This window comes from Semicossyphus pulcher, unplaced genomic scaffold (assembly GCF_022749685.1).
Source record: "Semicossyphus pulcher isolate SPU_LCO1_2020_fin unplaced genomic scaffold, fSemPul1.0.p SCAF_8, whole genome shotgun sequence".
Classification (NCBI taxonomy): Eukaryota; Metazoa; Chordata; class Actinopteri; order Labriformes; family Labridae; genus Semicossyphus; species Semicossyphus pulcher.
In genome coordinates this window covers 15,818,073-15,834,088 of record NW_027211759.1, presented here as the reverse complement: position 1 = coordinate 15,834,088, position 16,016 = coordinate 15,818,073, and the positions used below count along the sequence as shown (strand labels likewise).

The window sequence follows — 16,016 nt, the reverse complement described above, 5'->3', positions numbered from 1 at the left end:
CACAAATGTTGGAAATGTTTGACACTGCTATGATTTAAAAATGTTTTCAAGACTTACATTTCTCAGATTTTTTCTGCATAGCTCAGGAAATGTTGGTTATTTTCTTGTACGAGACAGCAGGACTGCTGATGGTGGTAAAAGAAATGCATCAGACCATAAATCTTTGTGTTACAGTTCCTACCAAAGGCTGGGCTGCTGTGTCTAGACTTCCCTTTGATTACATATTTTCAAAGCTCATGTTTATCCTGAAAACAGCTAGCTGGGCATGTTTGCTCCTTCTTTGCAGTTTCCTGCTCAAAAGTTTGCTTCACCTCCAGCACATGGACGTTAAAGTTCAGGTTTCATGAAAGACAAATTTCACTTAGAGCAACAATTTACTTTCGACTTCACAAACTTCTGCTTAATTAACTCGTGATAAAGTGCTGAGTAAACACGTGTTAACATTTTAATTATCTATAAGTTACAAATGTTTGTGCACAGTGGCTGTTTTAATTACAACAGCCACATTAGCTGCACTAGCAGCTATCAGTGTAATTAATACAGTATAGCTGCTGCTGTGTCAGTACTTCATAAATAACTAAAAGTAGAGAATTAATGCATGTTTAACGTTCCTTTAGTCCCGCTCATCCTCAACAAATCACGTGCCACAGAGAGGCCCAGCCTTGCTTTAAACATAGCAGAGCACATGGTGAACATGAGGCTGGTTTTAATTGCAAATGAGGCATTAATTTGTCAAAGCAAATGTAAAGTGTTAGGCCCGCCTGTTTAAAATTTTCATGCATATATTACCTACACGATTATGTTTCATAGTCGTGGACAAAAGGCTGATTTACATGAAGTGAAAAGTGCAGCTGGAGCCTCGAGAGGGCACATAATGATAAGTCTCATAATCATGTTTACCCTGGTAATAATATCCAGAACTGTCTGATGCTGGTTCATTATTAAAAGTGTGTGTTCTGCATGTAAATACACTGATTTCTTGTGAAAATGTATCCATCTCTTGAGGATATTTTCATTAAGAAATAAGCGTCTAAGCGTTGAAATAGAAATGTCAGCAGGCTGGACTCGGTCACTCCACTAGATGACTTCTCACCGATTCAATAAGACATAAGTCAAAGCTCTCCACCGAGAATTTATCGCCTTATTTTTCCCGCTTGAGATGTTGTATAACAGTTCGTCTTCCTGAAGCACCCATTAGGCTAATTGACGCCTCTTGATTGAAAGAGAAAACTCTCGCCTGCAGCAGCAGCAGCTTCTATTTCGAGCTCGCTGCCTTCTTCTGTGTTTCGACTTTCAGCGGGGACACTTTTCCCGGAGTCTCACAGTAGCATTTTGTGTCTCTTTGAAGTGACGAGCATCAGGAGGGAGGTGTGTATCACAGACTGTTGTTCTCTGAGGCAGATGCTGCTGATACTGATGCTGTTGTCACACTAGAGCGCCTTTTCTTGTCTTGTTGAAGAGTGACATTGTGCTATTATTAGACGTTACAACCACCTGAGATCCACACACACAGGAAACACATGACACACTCTTAAACATGACACAATGTCTTCATAAGATGCTCTTTCTTTTGCTTCTTCTGCACATTAGCTAATGTTTTAAATGAAGTTGTAATTTATAATTTATCGTTTACACAGTATCAATTATTCATTTAATCCCACAGAGATGATTCAATGAAACTGTGGGATTCATTCGCGTCCAGCAGCCCGTGTTCACGTGTATCTGTTTGAAGATGACATGCCGCCTTGATAAATCTTTGTGCTTCTTTTGTGGTTTGTTTTGAACTGAAAAATTAAAGTGCAGCTTTGGCAGAGCGGAGCCGCTTCAGCTTTTATTTTGATTCATTAAAAAAATTTCAAGCACAAGCTCCTCTGATCATTCTTCCAACTCGCAGCACACAAAATGTGCTCTGTGTGAAAGCAACATGGCAGCACGCACTAAACCGAACTCCACCGAGTCTCCGCTGCTGTGACCGACTCGGGTCAGACACTAATTGGAGGAATTTTGGGATCGTGGTCGTACCACAAAGAAATGTTATCTCTTATTTGTTGCTCATATAAAATGTTTGGTGAAAATGTTACAGTAAAAACTTCCTGGTTATGTCTGTATTGGTTGATTAGGTTAACATGTATCCCATCATGATGGTGTGTGTTGTTAATAGGCCAAGTACATCACATTGCCTTGTTGTTGAGAGGGGCTGTTCAAATAAACTTGTTTTGGCCTTATTCTTTTTCCCTTCCCCTCAGCTGTGTTTGCAATCTGAAATGTATCAATAAATATCAATATATATCAGTACCAATGATCATGTTCATCTACACTGGAAGCTGCTGACAGTTCTGCAGCTTTTGAATGGGCGATAAAACGTGGGAAATTCTGCTTAGTGGATGAAAAGAGTCTTTGTTCGGCTTCTCTTACTGTCCATATACTTAAATGTGTAGCTGCTTGATTTACTATATGTACAGTGACTGAATGCAAACATCTAAACTGGAAGCTTTAAATCTGCTGTGCGAATCACGACGTGAGAACTCTTTGTGCTCGTGTGGTCCATTAAATTTCTCAGCTCAATACTTCACATCGGACTGAGTGAGCACTTAGTGCAACATCGAGCAAATGTGATGGAGCGCGATGCTGACAGCTGAGAACTTCATGCAATTCCCTTTTTTATAGTTATAACAATGCATAATGTGATTCTATACAGTATGTAGTTTATCAAGCCAGGTGTTCATCATAAAATGTAGATTTGTATTACACTTTCTTTTTCTTCTTTTGGAATTAAATCATGTGAAAATCTAATAATTGTACATTGAATGATATTTGTCAACTTTCCTGTACATCTCCAATTTAATAAAAGGAGGTGCAGTCTTTGCTAACATCATAATTTGGGGTAGGCCTACGATGGAGTATTAGGATGACATTAAAGAAAAGAAATTACGAGAATAGGGTTGTAAGAGAAGGAGCAGTAAGCATCTTATAAACGTATTCTAAATGACTGTACAGGAGGCTTAATACAGCTTTAGCCAGAGCTTTATCTATTGAACACACCCGGTGGCATGGAAGCATATAGTTTAGTACTTTAGATTGGGTTTCACAATAACGAATACTTCATCTTTTGGCATATGAGCACCACTTTGTCGTAAGTATCAGGACTCTGAAAAGTTATTTTATTTGAATTCGGGGCAGCTGTGGCTCAGTGGTAGAGTCGGTCATCTTTCAATCGGAAGGTCAGAGGTTCGATCCCCAGCTCTCTCAGGCTACATGTCAAAGTTTCCTTGGGCAAGACCAGTGGCATAGCCAACGGGTATGAATGTGATAACTGATTGACAGTTGGGCACTTTACGTAGCAGCCACTGCCATCAGTGTGTGAAGGGGTGAAGGTGACATGTAGTGTAAAAGCAGCTTTGAGTGGTCGCCAAGACTAGAAAAGCGCTATGTAAGTAAAGTCCATTTACCATCTGAAAATGACTCGTGATTTTAGTCATTTTAGTGCAGGTGGCTGGCTGCTCTTCAAAATAACATATTGGCTAATCATTATGACATCTCTTAAAATTACAATTTTATTCTCGTAATCTCTGAATTTTTGTGGCTAGGACAACTACGGAAACAATCCTATTTTTTTAATGTTTTTATCTTGCCATACTTCTATTTCATACATAACATCCTTTTTCAAGTTATATTTTTTGCTTCTGCATATAGATGTCATAATTTGTCTTTTTCATTGTACGTTGTTTTGTGAATATATGTCTGTTGTGTGATTGTTTTGTTTTGAAAATAAAACCCTTTATGCGAAAAAGAAACAAAGCAGCTCTCTAAAATGACAAATTCTACAAAAAGGAATTTAAAAACACTCAAATTTTAATTTGTTTTCTGAAAAATAATTTATTTCCAGAGTAAAATAAACAATATGTTGCCATACAAAAAGTGTAAGAAAAGGGACAATGTCCAAACTGTAACTGCAGAGATCAGGAGAGTAACAGGTCGCATGTGCCGCGCTGCATTCAAGATTTCCTTTAAAAGCAGTCCAGGAATAAATCCAGTGTGTGGTTGGTGATGTTTACCGTCTTTGCCTTTGCACGCACAGCTTCCTGAACCGTTTCTGTAACTTGTATCCAGACACTACAGGCCTAGTATGAAGACTGGTCTTTATTGCAAGAAACTACTTTCATCGCTATGACTTGTCCCAAATCTTCTGTGACATCAAACACACACATCTCAGATATTAGATTATATATAATTTATATCGTCCTCTCAAATACAATCTAATAAAACATCCTGGGCCTAATAAAACAAATATATTACTCCTTATCTTTTTGACTTAAATTCCAAACATCTTTCTTCTTCGCACATTCTTCTTTAATAATCCCTTATTAAGACATATCAGGCTGAATAAACTCTGCAGATGTAGAACAAACATGGAAATCAAACAAACTGCTGTGATGAGAGACAAACCTGCAGCCTGACACAAAACTAGTCATAAACATGGACGTATCAGACACCAACTGACTTCACAGTCTAGTCTAAACAGTATCAAAAACGGTGCCTGTGATCCAGCAAGAGAACGACAAACTGATGCATCCTAACATGGAAACTATCGTTTAAAGGTATTCGATTTAATTTTTGGACATTTAGACATCTAATAGGCCACTAAAACATCCCAGTGCGGGTAGTCTGCTCTCGTTTTCCTGCATCGAAGTAAAACTACAGTATTAGTTGGCAACTTTTAAATATGAGTAACAGAAAAATCACCCAAACTTTTTTTTTAATCAAAAAAATCTCATTATTGAGAGAGTGTGACAGGCAGAACACACAGTGCACTGACTGAAAGGAAACTGTCATCTTCACACTCAACACTGGAATCATGACAGACCTAAAACAATATGGCAGCTATAGTTGCAGTAACATCATGTCCACTTGCTAATAACCGACTAGGACTGAGCCAGACAATACTGCAGATGTCGTCTACCACCAAAGTCAACACAGGAGTTCACCAGCGACACCGGACAACACCTTGCTGGTACGTAAACGACTAAAAATGGACCCTTTTGAAAGCTTACCGAAGAAGAGGAAACGAAACTTCTCCTGTGACCTGAACGAGCTGTTAAATAGATTGCCGTTATCAAAAAACAAATGTATTTCTTCAAGAGAAGAAGAATAAAAGCATCAAATGTTCATTTGAGAGAGTATAAATGTCCTCATTGTCCTTTTGTTGTGTAGCAAACTATAAAACTGACTCCATATTCTCACAAAACTCGTGGTCCTCTAGGTTATAAATAAATTTTGTCCTGTCCACTAGTTTGGGGCCGTCTGTGAGCGACGGGTAAAACTCGGTGGACGTCATGTGACCCTCGTGAGTCTTGATGTACTTCTTGTAGTTCCTGCGTAAGCAATACCATGTGGTGGCGTAGAGGAGGAAAGCCACGCTCTTGAGGATGATGGCGAGGCTCACGTACAGATGCCTGTAGGCTACGTTGTCGTACAGCAGGCAGGCGCCCTTATCGCCGCAGTCTGAACTCCAGAAAAGGCAGGTGGAGTCGATCCCAGCACCGAAGATCAGAGGAGGGGGGATGAAACCTGTGAGACAGAAACACTGAATGAGGACAAAAACTTTGTTTTCACCAAATTAAATCAACTTGAAAAACTAATACATATCCTCCTCTCTTCTCATATTTAAACCTCTGCTTAGCAGACCCCATCTCAGGCCTGTTTTACTCCGTTTACTACTCTGGGAAAAATGCCATCCACAACTTTACACCTTATAATTGGAAAAAACAGAGGATTTTAAAACTTAAAGAGGGGGTGTTATGCTGTTTCACATTTTAAGACATATATAATGTTACAATGTTGGACGTCCATACTAAACGTGGGTGAAGTTGCGACGTCACAAAGCGCAACCTCAGCAGGCCTCTGAGAGCTGGCCAATCAGAGGAAAGTGGGCTTGTAGGGGGAGGGGTTTCTTAAAGGGACAGAGCTGACTGAGTTGTTTCATGCAGAGGCTGTATGAGGGCTGAGTTTCTGTGAATTATGCTAAGCTACTCCACAGGTATCACAGAGTGAAATATGAAGCTTGAAATTAGCATAATACCCCCCTTTAAATGTACTCATCCCTCTGACTGGTTTTAAACTTCAAACTTGCTGTTTGTGCTTTTGTTACGTCTAGTTATGTTTTCAATGTTATTTCTGGTCGTGTTGTTCCTAATGGTTAGATGAAGTGTTCTTTTTTTTTAAGTCCTTTTGCTAGGTCTGTGACTGGTTGACTTTTTAATTTGCATCATGTACATTGAACGACAAACTCTCAAGGGTTTACAATGCAGCAAAGGTGCTTTTGTTATGTCTGCTTATTCTTTGTATCTACATGTGCTTAACTTATTTCTTTGTACATGTTATTTTCTGTCCCTCTACTATACTCAGGTCTCTCTTGCAACAAAGTTGATCTCAATAACCTGATTAAATCTAGGTCATATAACTTCTGAGGAGAAGACTGTAACTACTCCTATGTATGTGCAGTTAATATGCAGCTACAGTAAGCAACCGGTCAGCTTAGAATAGGATAAAGACTGGGAACAGGGGAAAACAGCTCGTCTGACTGTCTGGAGATAAATGTTCTTATTAGACTCACGACAGAGAATAAGGCCATTTCCCCAAATCTAAAAAAAGTCCCTTCCCTAAAACAAAATAGCGTGGAAGAGTGGAGAAAAAGTATAAGAGTCATATGTGTCTGTCTCATCACCAACATGAAGATGTTGGATTTAGCATGAATACAGTAACAATTTGAGCCCACACATAACACAAACTTTTCTTGATAACGTCCCATATCTGTTATTGTCAGCATGAATACTGAATAAAATATAATTGAAAACCATGTCCTCCGTTGACACTCAACAAGACTAGGTCAAAAACTAGCATGTGGCTGACCGCATGAGGTCAATGTGAGCTTTTGTGGGCAACACTGGAAGAGTGGCGTGTGCGTGACGGCTGCGGGACACGTGTTCATTTTCATTTGAAATGTATGAAAACAGATGAGAGTCTTCACGGTGCTGGCGTGACACGCGCGGTTCTCGGTCAAAATACAGGGTGGAAATGAATTGTGTCCTATGGATCTCTGACAGCAATATTAACATCTCTTCCTGTAGTAAAAGTCACAGGCATGGAGAGTAAAGTAGGTCAACACTTCCAGCATGCTTTTTCAAAGTAAAAGCCCGATCTGGAATTCTGACTCCCCTCGTTTGTAAACACTGCTTGCAAGTGCTTCCCGGGCCGTTGTTGTTGTTATTTCTTCTTACTTTATGTGGCTCGGAAAGTACCATGACTCACTCACTCACTCACTCACTCACTCACTCACCCCGGCGGTCAGCCAAAAATAATGTGACATTATCTCTCTTTAAGGCACAGAACACCTGTTCCTCGTTCCACAACTGAATGCGCATTTGTCTTTTTTTTAACTTGCACCATTCTGCTATTTTGAGTATAAACCCAGATACATAGTTTCTAAAATGAATGTGCTCTCTGATAAAAGTTCTTTAAAGTCCTCACCCAGGAGTCGCAGCAACAGAAACAACACTCCAAGTGCGTAGGATTTGAGTTCAGGGCTCACAGTCCTTCAAGAGAAGCAGAAAGGACAAATCACTAATCATGTTTTTCCATTTAGAACCGCTGCATCACTTATTCATTTATGTCCACAACATGCCTGATCAGGATGATAACAGAGGGAGTCTGGGCCATGGCTCCGACCAGGCTGCAGGCGCAGATCACACACAGGAAGATGAGGAACGACTCCTGGCAGCCTGGCGTCGGACATTTCCCTGGAACTGCCGTGGCGGTTTCACTCTCAGAGGACACACAGGCACATCCCGTCAGGTTCTGTGGGGAGGGGGGGGGAGAGAACATGAGAGGGTTCATACAAGAGTGATTTGAACAATAAGAAATTACAGGGGAAACATGTGATAGCTGGTGCAAACCTTAACATTTAAAGGAAAACCTTGTTGTGTACTTTATACCTGCACAAAATGACTGCTAAAGCTGCTGCAGTGAGGCGGCAGTTATAGAGATATTCTGTGCTGCTGAGCGGAGAGAAATGCTGCATGTGATTTGAATATAGAAGACTCTAATCTGCAGTCGGCATCTGATCTAGAAACAACCATCCTATAACTTGATTTGCTAAGATGTGATAGCTGACGAAAGAACCACGAAACACTTTGAACTTTAAACTCAAAGTATGAAGAACAAGTTCAAAGAAAAGTTTTGATTATCTGCCGTACAATCAGATAAATGACTGCCCCCTACTGATCACTAATGTTAGACGGTCTTATGGTACAGACCTGAGATTTGTTCGACGTGGTCTGAGAGCTTCCTGTTCGGGTGCAGCCGGCGAAGCAGGCGGACAGGTAGGTGACCTCGTTGGACCCGCACACGGGGCTGATGGAGGAGGTGAAGCAGTTGCATTGACTGATGCACTGAGCTTCTGGTTTCTCACCCACACGCAGAGTCCTGAAAGGAGACGCAGACAGAAACCTCAGTGACCTTTCCTGCTGGAAGTACCACCCATCTCTGTAAGAGCTACAAACAAAATCAAAGCAGTGCTCTCTGCCCTTTATCAGCGATACTATGGTTCACTTTTAACATCTCCATGGAAACTGCACTGCACTGGGTTCAGGTTAAAAAATCCAGAAGTAGTAAAGGATAAAGTGTTTCTGCACCATTCAGACAAAAGTTTAAAAAAGCAAGAACATTGGGTATTGGCAGGATATCAAACTTATTACTTTTTAAAACCAGTAAAAAAAAAGCCTTAGAAAGTGAATTCTGTTGAAATGTATCCACGCAAACCTCCTACTAACACAGTGACAGACTTCTTTTTGGCTCTATTCCAATGAAGAGGCTCGGCGCCAAAATAAAAGGAAATGACATCAGCTTTAAGGATCTTTACCAACCGCTGATTAATCACTGGCTCAGTGAGCTACAGTAAGAGGTTTAACCAAAAGAAGAAGAGGAACACTCGACAGGAGGCGCCCTTACACTTTCATGCTGTACAAAAAGCAAGTAGATTTGATTGTGCATCCATACAGTGTGTGTTCTTTGTAAGATGTGACTGTGTAAAGAAACAATGACTGCCCCTTCATTAAGGTTATTTTATTTAACTAACTTTTATCACGGTTTCTTCTTCTTTTTAAGGGGTAAAGTTATTGACATTATGAGTTGTGCATTTTTCGGATAAGAATAATTGTTTGTATATTCATCAAATAATTAAAAAAAAGGTTACGTAAAAGAACTTTAGTGTTGTATGGCCATCAATATTGAAAAATGTTAAATAGTTCCCAGCATTAAAAAAAGGCTGAATAACAACATAGATTAATACAGGAGTGTACTTCAAGATTAATCATAGAAGAATTTAATGAATAAATAATAATAAATGAAGTCAGTTCATTGATAAAAAAGTAAATTAAATATCCTGTTTCACTATAATTTTGTCCTTAAACTCTCTGAAGGGACGGATGACTGAGTCTTTTGTTTCTGTATTCAGTCCGTGCCGCCCGGAGCGACACAAGGCCGCTTTCTGGATGGAAAATCTTTTTATAGACTCGATTAGATGACACAAAGTTGTTTGAATAAAAAGTAAGCGCTCTGTGCCCCAATGACCGGCGGTGGTGATAAGAATTTTTATTTTCACATTTAGACCCTCTGCTGCTCACCTCCGATAAAGTCCTGTAACCTTGGCAACAGAGTTACTGCTCATGTTTATTTATTGGAATAACTGCTTCCATATAGGACAAAATCTTCCCAGTACATCTCTTTTAAAATTCAGGGAATTAAAAGTTGCTAAAACTGTTAATCTAACTCCACATGATCTGTGGTATATTGTTTGTAATATAAAGTCTGGAGGTTTTGTTTCTTTAGGATCACAAATTTCATCTGAACTTAGATGCACACATGTCCTTGATCTGCTGCAGATTTCATGTGATTGTTCAGTTGTTAAAAAAAAACAGAAATTTGACTCTTAGCTAAACCTGAAAAATCTTGGGTGAACAGAGCCCGTTATGAGACCAGTTATCCAGGAAGTTCAACTTTCTGAAACCAGATAACTTAAAAACAGGTTGACTATGTTGCACTTAAAGGGAGCAGGCCAAGGCGTTTTAAAATTTACTTCATCTATCAAAATAAAAGAGTAATACTGATCCCCTAGTGATTTTCCCCTGGTTTATTTGGGACAAACAACATATCTTTTGTCATCTTCCAAAGTCTTATTTTTGACGTTCTCTTACCCGTTGCCGTATGGGACCGTCACCCCGGCGACAGGCCCAGTGTCACAGCCCAGGAACAGGAAGGAGACGTAGCACGCAGTGGAGATCAGATTGACCAGCATGGCCATGCGGATGGCTCCGAGCGCCGACAGGTTCAGCTTCTTCACCAGCAGACCGCCCATGAAGATCCCCAGACATGCGCATGGAATGGCTGTCATACCTTTCAAAATAAAAGTTGTGCCAAAGCCTCTTTATAACCCTGTTCAACAAATGCATGAGGCTGTGTATGTGTGTGTGCTTGTGCAGGTGTGCTGTGCAGACGGACCTAGCAGCTGGTTTGCTGAGGTGGTGGTGAGGTTGAACTGCTGCTCGAGGTATTTCCCCAGGAAGGCTGCAAAGCCGGCCACGACAGCGATCTCCATACAGGCGGCCAAAATGATGCAGGTGAACACCGGGTTTGACAGGAGGTGTTTGGTCACCTTGGGGATCACTGATAAAGGAATAAGAAAGGATGAGCATTAATATTTGAGCATGAGCACACAGACATCTCTTGCTGTCTTTATGTCTTTTATTATATTTGTTTGGCAAATAAATATATACAAAAAAAATGATAAAATGTTCTACAATACAAATAAAGTTATAGAAAATAAAAAGACCCATATATGTCATGCATTTTAAAACTAACAGAATGTGTATTTTCCTTGCATTTTAACTCAACAGTAAAGCACTGTTTCTTGCACACTCACCCCTGAGTTGCTGACAGCAGGTGGGGCTGTTGGCAGGCTCGTGGTTGCGCACAAGCCCATTGCTGGACTTTGGAGTCTCATACTCTGAATTCAGAGACGGAGGAAGCATAGCCTGCTCGCTCTCTGTCCCTTCCTCTCTCTCCTTGGTCGGCAGCGACTGAGGGAAGCCGAACATCACGATAGCGGAGCAGAAGAGTAAGGCACCACACAGGAGGAAGCCTGCCCACCAGGCCCCGATCCACCGCGGGTCGTCTGGAGTGATGTTCAGCTTACCTGTGGAGAGAAGCAGCACCGTCAGCACACCACACGCACACAGAAAAAATAACGTTCAAGGGGAGAAAACTCACTGGCGTCGAGGAAGATGGCATCCACATAGAACTTAGTGCAGAGGGAGCCGAGGATGAAGCCACAGGCGGGGCCGAACACCAGCGTGGAGAAGAGGATTCCTGCACAGAGACGAATATCAACTTCAATGTTTGGGTCTAATGTCATTCATCTGACACGATCAGAGACATGTTTCAAGAGGCAGGTTTTGTTGTAACAGCCATGAATTTTACACTTAAGTGAGAAACATCTTGAGATAGTCTATGTAATACGGTTAATGCCTTCTGGATAATGCCATAAAGCACGTCTGGTGAACAAAAGATTTATAAGGAATCCCTTCTATCTTATGCAAACAAATTCTACAGGCCGACACATTTCAATAGATTTGCCTCCAAGCACAATATTCAATAACTTCACATCAACTTTTGCACATATATTGTTGATAATTGAGATATTTTTGTGTTTATTAAAGCTCAAGTCCACTGCTGCATGCAAAAATGCCAGTGAATTCATTCAGACTGAACAAAAAAAGTTTTAAAATTGACATGTCTTTATGAATGCAGAGCAGTAAGACGATTTAGAAGCCATTTTTGTTTTATTGTAGCTTCACTCTTAAGTGGCCTTTTCCAAACCTTCCACTCTGAAACAAGACGGCAAACAGGGAAACCTTTTGGGCTGTCATGAAAGATTAAATTAGCCAGTTTAAACTACAAGGCAAGTGCAGCAGTGGTGGCATCACACACAGTGTGACTGCGCTCATTATGATCACATGGCTCAGCCTCCTGGCAGGTTAACGCAGTGAACAAACAGATCCAAACACACCGTGAGGAAGACACCTGACTACAGGAACCAGTTGTTTTGTCTCAGACCGCTCTAGCGAGCAGCTGGAGATATAAATGTAGTCCAAAATCCTCATTAGAGCGCTGTCAGCGGGGCGAGAGTCTGGCTCTGTGACTCAGACTGCAAGCAGATAATGAAGACTCAAAGCTCAATTTGGGAGACAAATTTCTCCCTGGCTGTGTGTCCTGTGATGTGTGGTATTATTAGACTGCAGGATGGAGCGTTGGACTGTATCTAGCACAGAGACGGACCAGATCTTCCAATAAAGTTTGACTAATGCTGGGATGGTACTTTACCATCAAACTAAAATGAAATCATCTCTTCTATTCCAGTTCCTGTAGTTGCCCTGCAGCATCACAAACATCCCCTTTACTGGCTGCTGGTTGCCCTGAACATCGCTGCTATTAGCACAGCGCCTGCAGTGAGACGTTGTTTGGATGCCAGGAGCAGCCACTTAAAATGAACGAGCATGGAAACTGTGACTAAGCTTCATATGTCTCTGTTAGACTGAATGCACGGTCTGCTTCCTGCCCTGACCACCCACATCGGAAGGGTGTCAACGCGTTCACACGATTGTTGCCTCATTCACATCGTAGTTTATTCTTCACATAAAGGAAATGGCTCACAGATTCGTTAGGCGGGCTCACTGCCACAATGTGGACTCATTTAGGCAAAACAAGGAGTGAAATGAAAGAGAAAGTTGAATTTCATGTTGTGTGTGTGTGTAACTTCTTTATTTGTTAACTGAAACATCCTTGCGGTTGACAGTCTGACCGGCATGGATATTAACACATACAGTTGTGCATCTACTAGGCGCCAGAGAGTGACAGCTTTTTTTTTTTTACCTCTTCCTTCAGCTAGATCTTGTGGTTTTGTACTCGTATGACTAAGACTTATTTCCTCTGCTGACGATCTGGATTAAAGAGTGCCAGATCTAAAATCAAAGTTTAAACAACTCAGCTAAAACAGCAGCTCTAACACATACAGACAGAGCGATTCATATCCACAAACACATACAGTGTAGACACACAGGAAGAGCTGCTGTGGCTGGAGACCAATGAAACTGCAGTTTAACAGCACTTTCATGAAGGAGGGCTGCAGTCGCTATGTGAAAATTTTGCCTGTGGTGTTGCAAATGAGGCCTGTGCTCTCTCGGTTTCGAGTGTTTCCTTAGAAACTGAGTGTTGTCTTCTCATAGCAACAACATCACAATTGCTTTCACCACAGGAAGCCGAAAAGGGGAAATTCAGTTAGTGAAATCACCTTCCAGGGGATGATAGCTCAGCAAGCCCACGAGTCCACGACCACTGAGAGGATAAATGTTCGTGCCTGCACCTCGTTGCTTTAAGAAACTCTGTCTGCTTGATGATAACGTTGTGCCACAGTGCGAGTCTCGCATGTGGCAAAGATTGATAATCTACGACGGAGTGTGGCTCCTTATCAATCTGCTGCTTCTGCACAAGAAACAAGCAACGATAATCTTCACATGAAAGAAAAAATAGATCGGACTTTTTTCTTTTTTGTCTAAAGGTTAAAGCAGCAAAGGAGCAGAGCATGCAGCAAGTTGAGTCTCTCACAAGGGGATTAAGCTAGCATCAACACAAACTGGGACTTGTAGTCAAAACATAACCAAAGTGTTTTTTTAACCTCCACCTAACTGAAAACTAAGGTGAGAAGATAATTTATGTATGGAGCTAAAGCCTTAACGTAATTAGCTTAGAGCAAAAACTATAAGCAGGGAAATACAGCTAGCCAGACAACCAGCTGTTGGTCCAGGAAATGGACGGTCAGGAAATAGTGCGGCACAAAATCTGTACGGTAAATTAGAAGCACTAAAAGCTTTCTTTGATTTTCAGTCTTTATTAAATTAGCCAAAACAGAAAAGTTTTGGAAAATAAATTGTAATTCCATCAAGTACGGCAGAAGAGCCCTCAGGTGATTAGCTTAGCTTAGCGCAAACACTTGAAGCAAGGAGAAACAGCTAGCTAGGCAATCAGCAGAGACTCCAGGAAGTCACTGTGGCCCCTAAACAAAAACCTTTCATCTTTACACTTTCTCTTTTTGATGTTACTGAGCTAGCTGTTTCCCCATTTCCACTATTTTTTGCTAAGCTAAGATAAATAAGTGCTAGATGTTGCTTCGTTACTGTACCTTTAGCTAGGTGAGAAGATCGATACCATTCATGTGTCTGTTTGTTATGATGATACAACCATTAGTCATTTAGCTTAGCTTGGCATTAAAGTCGAGGTGAAATGAAAAATGTCATTTTAATCCTTTTAGATCACATCCCCGGTAATATTGTGCTATTTGACAATATAGGCCAAAAAAAAAATACAGAAAATCCTTTTCTTCGTATTCTTATATCAAAATCCGATCATTTTTTCTTCAGGTAGAACTAAATTTCACGCGTGCTTACGGTAGTTAGCACCAAACAATTTCAACCAATCAATCTGCAACATTTAGCTGCAGAGCACCAAGAAAGCTCGGTCAGTTAGCTAGCTACTGCGCTGTGGAGAACGTCTGTCTACGCCCACTTTTCTCAACGATCAAATCAAATCCCTCTAATGAGATGTCCCGCCTGCACGTCCTGTTTCACTCGGAAATACGTCACGATACGGAAGCTAGATACTCTCGAAATGCCGTTACAGCTCGAAGTCAATATGGTGCTTTAAGACTTTGCACTAAGCAACGCAAACAGCTCTTGGCTATAGATCTTTACATTCAGATGTAAAGAAAGAACAAAAGAAGAATTAGGTTAATTTCCTAAATGTCAAAGTATAGCTTCACAGTAAAGAGCAGAGGAGGTGAATATGATCACATTTCGGAGCTGGTTTTGTCTTTTTACATTAACTTTTTTAACAAATCTCCATTCCCCATCCAACTTAGTGCTGCTGTTGTATTCTCATTTTATGTTATTTCAAAATGAACCCTGCTCTCAGGTCAACAATTAAAAGACAACAACCCGTAGAAGCTTCAGAAGCCCATATTTCCTGTTTGTCCTGACAGGATTAAGATGAAGACAGAAAAAAACAGAACCGAAAAGTAAAGCCCATTAAATCTCCATGAAGGACAATACACGGCCACAGCCGTGGGTAATCTTTGTAATACACTACTTCTCCAAAACTGCCTCTAAATCCCTTTTCCCCTCCAGCAGTCCTGTTAGGAGATAAGTACAAAACAAACTAATTTGTTCATGTTGCAGATCGCTCGAGCCTTTTAGTATCCTGTGAATTATACTCTCAGGGGAGCATGTCAGATGTAATTCAATTACAAAGCTCGGCACCAGTGTTTTTGTCTCCCACTAATTTGTTTAGAGACCAGAGGAAAAGACAGGGAAAGCTGCTGTCCATGATGCTTGTCCCTTTTCCGGATATTAATTAACCCACAGATGCATCTCGTATCCTACGCACTCCATTCAGAAAGTTTACTTAAAATAAATATTTAATTTACAAATGCCCACTCAGTTCCTCCAAAGAGGGAGGTTTCCACTGAGGGCCTATCTCGTGCAAACTAGATCAGAGTCAGTTTTTCACGCGTGGCATTTGTGGTTTTGGTGTAAGTTCCGGGACGTCATGCTATTTATCTTCACAGAATTACAACAGAAGGATGTGCCTGTTTCCAAGTAACTTTATCTTATAGACTTTTGTACTGGTTAGGCGCAAAGATTTATCCATCACAGAAGTGATGATAACTGTGACTCTGAATAAAATCAGTCCTGAGATTAATGTGGAGTCTATTGAAACCCAGAGAGAGGCAGATTCAAAGCTGTTCGACACAGATATGAAGATAATAAGCATAAAAAAAAACGAGAATTGCAAAGTTTAGTTACTTTAGACTATTTAAACCAAGAGATTGAGATTATAAACCAGCACAGCGT

The 16,016-nt window shown here is 40.8% G+C and overlaps 1 protein-coding gene across 1 annotated transcript in view; it reads right to left on the bottom strand.

The window, feature by feature from the left end:
• Positions 1–3,862: 3,862 nt before the first annotated feature.
• slco3a1a (solute carrier organic anion transporter family member 3A1a) overlaps positions 3,863–16,016 on the bottom strand; it is a 35,466-nt gene continuing 23,312 nt past the window's right edge. The window contains exons 3-10 of the mRNA XM_069687080.1: positions 11,323–11,421; positions 10,976–11,248; positions 10,555–10,719; positions 10,251–10,449; positions 8,313–8,481; positions 7,682–7,854; positions 7,528–7,592; positions 3,863–5,568 (exon numbers count right to left, since the gene is read on the bottom strand). Of these exons, the coding sequence (XP_069543181.1) occupies positions 5,216–5,568; positions 7,528–7,592; positions 7,682–7,854; positions 8,313–8,481; positions 10,251–10,449; positions 10,555–10,719; positions 10,976–11,248; positions 11,323–11,421 (1,496 nt within the window). The 3' untranslated portion in view covers positions 3,863–5,215. The remainder of the gene's footprint in view (positions 5,569–7,527; positions 7,593–7,681; positions 7,855–8,312; positions 8,482–10,250; positions 10,450–10,554; positions 10,720–10,975; positions 11,249–11,322; positions 11,422–16,016) is intronic.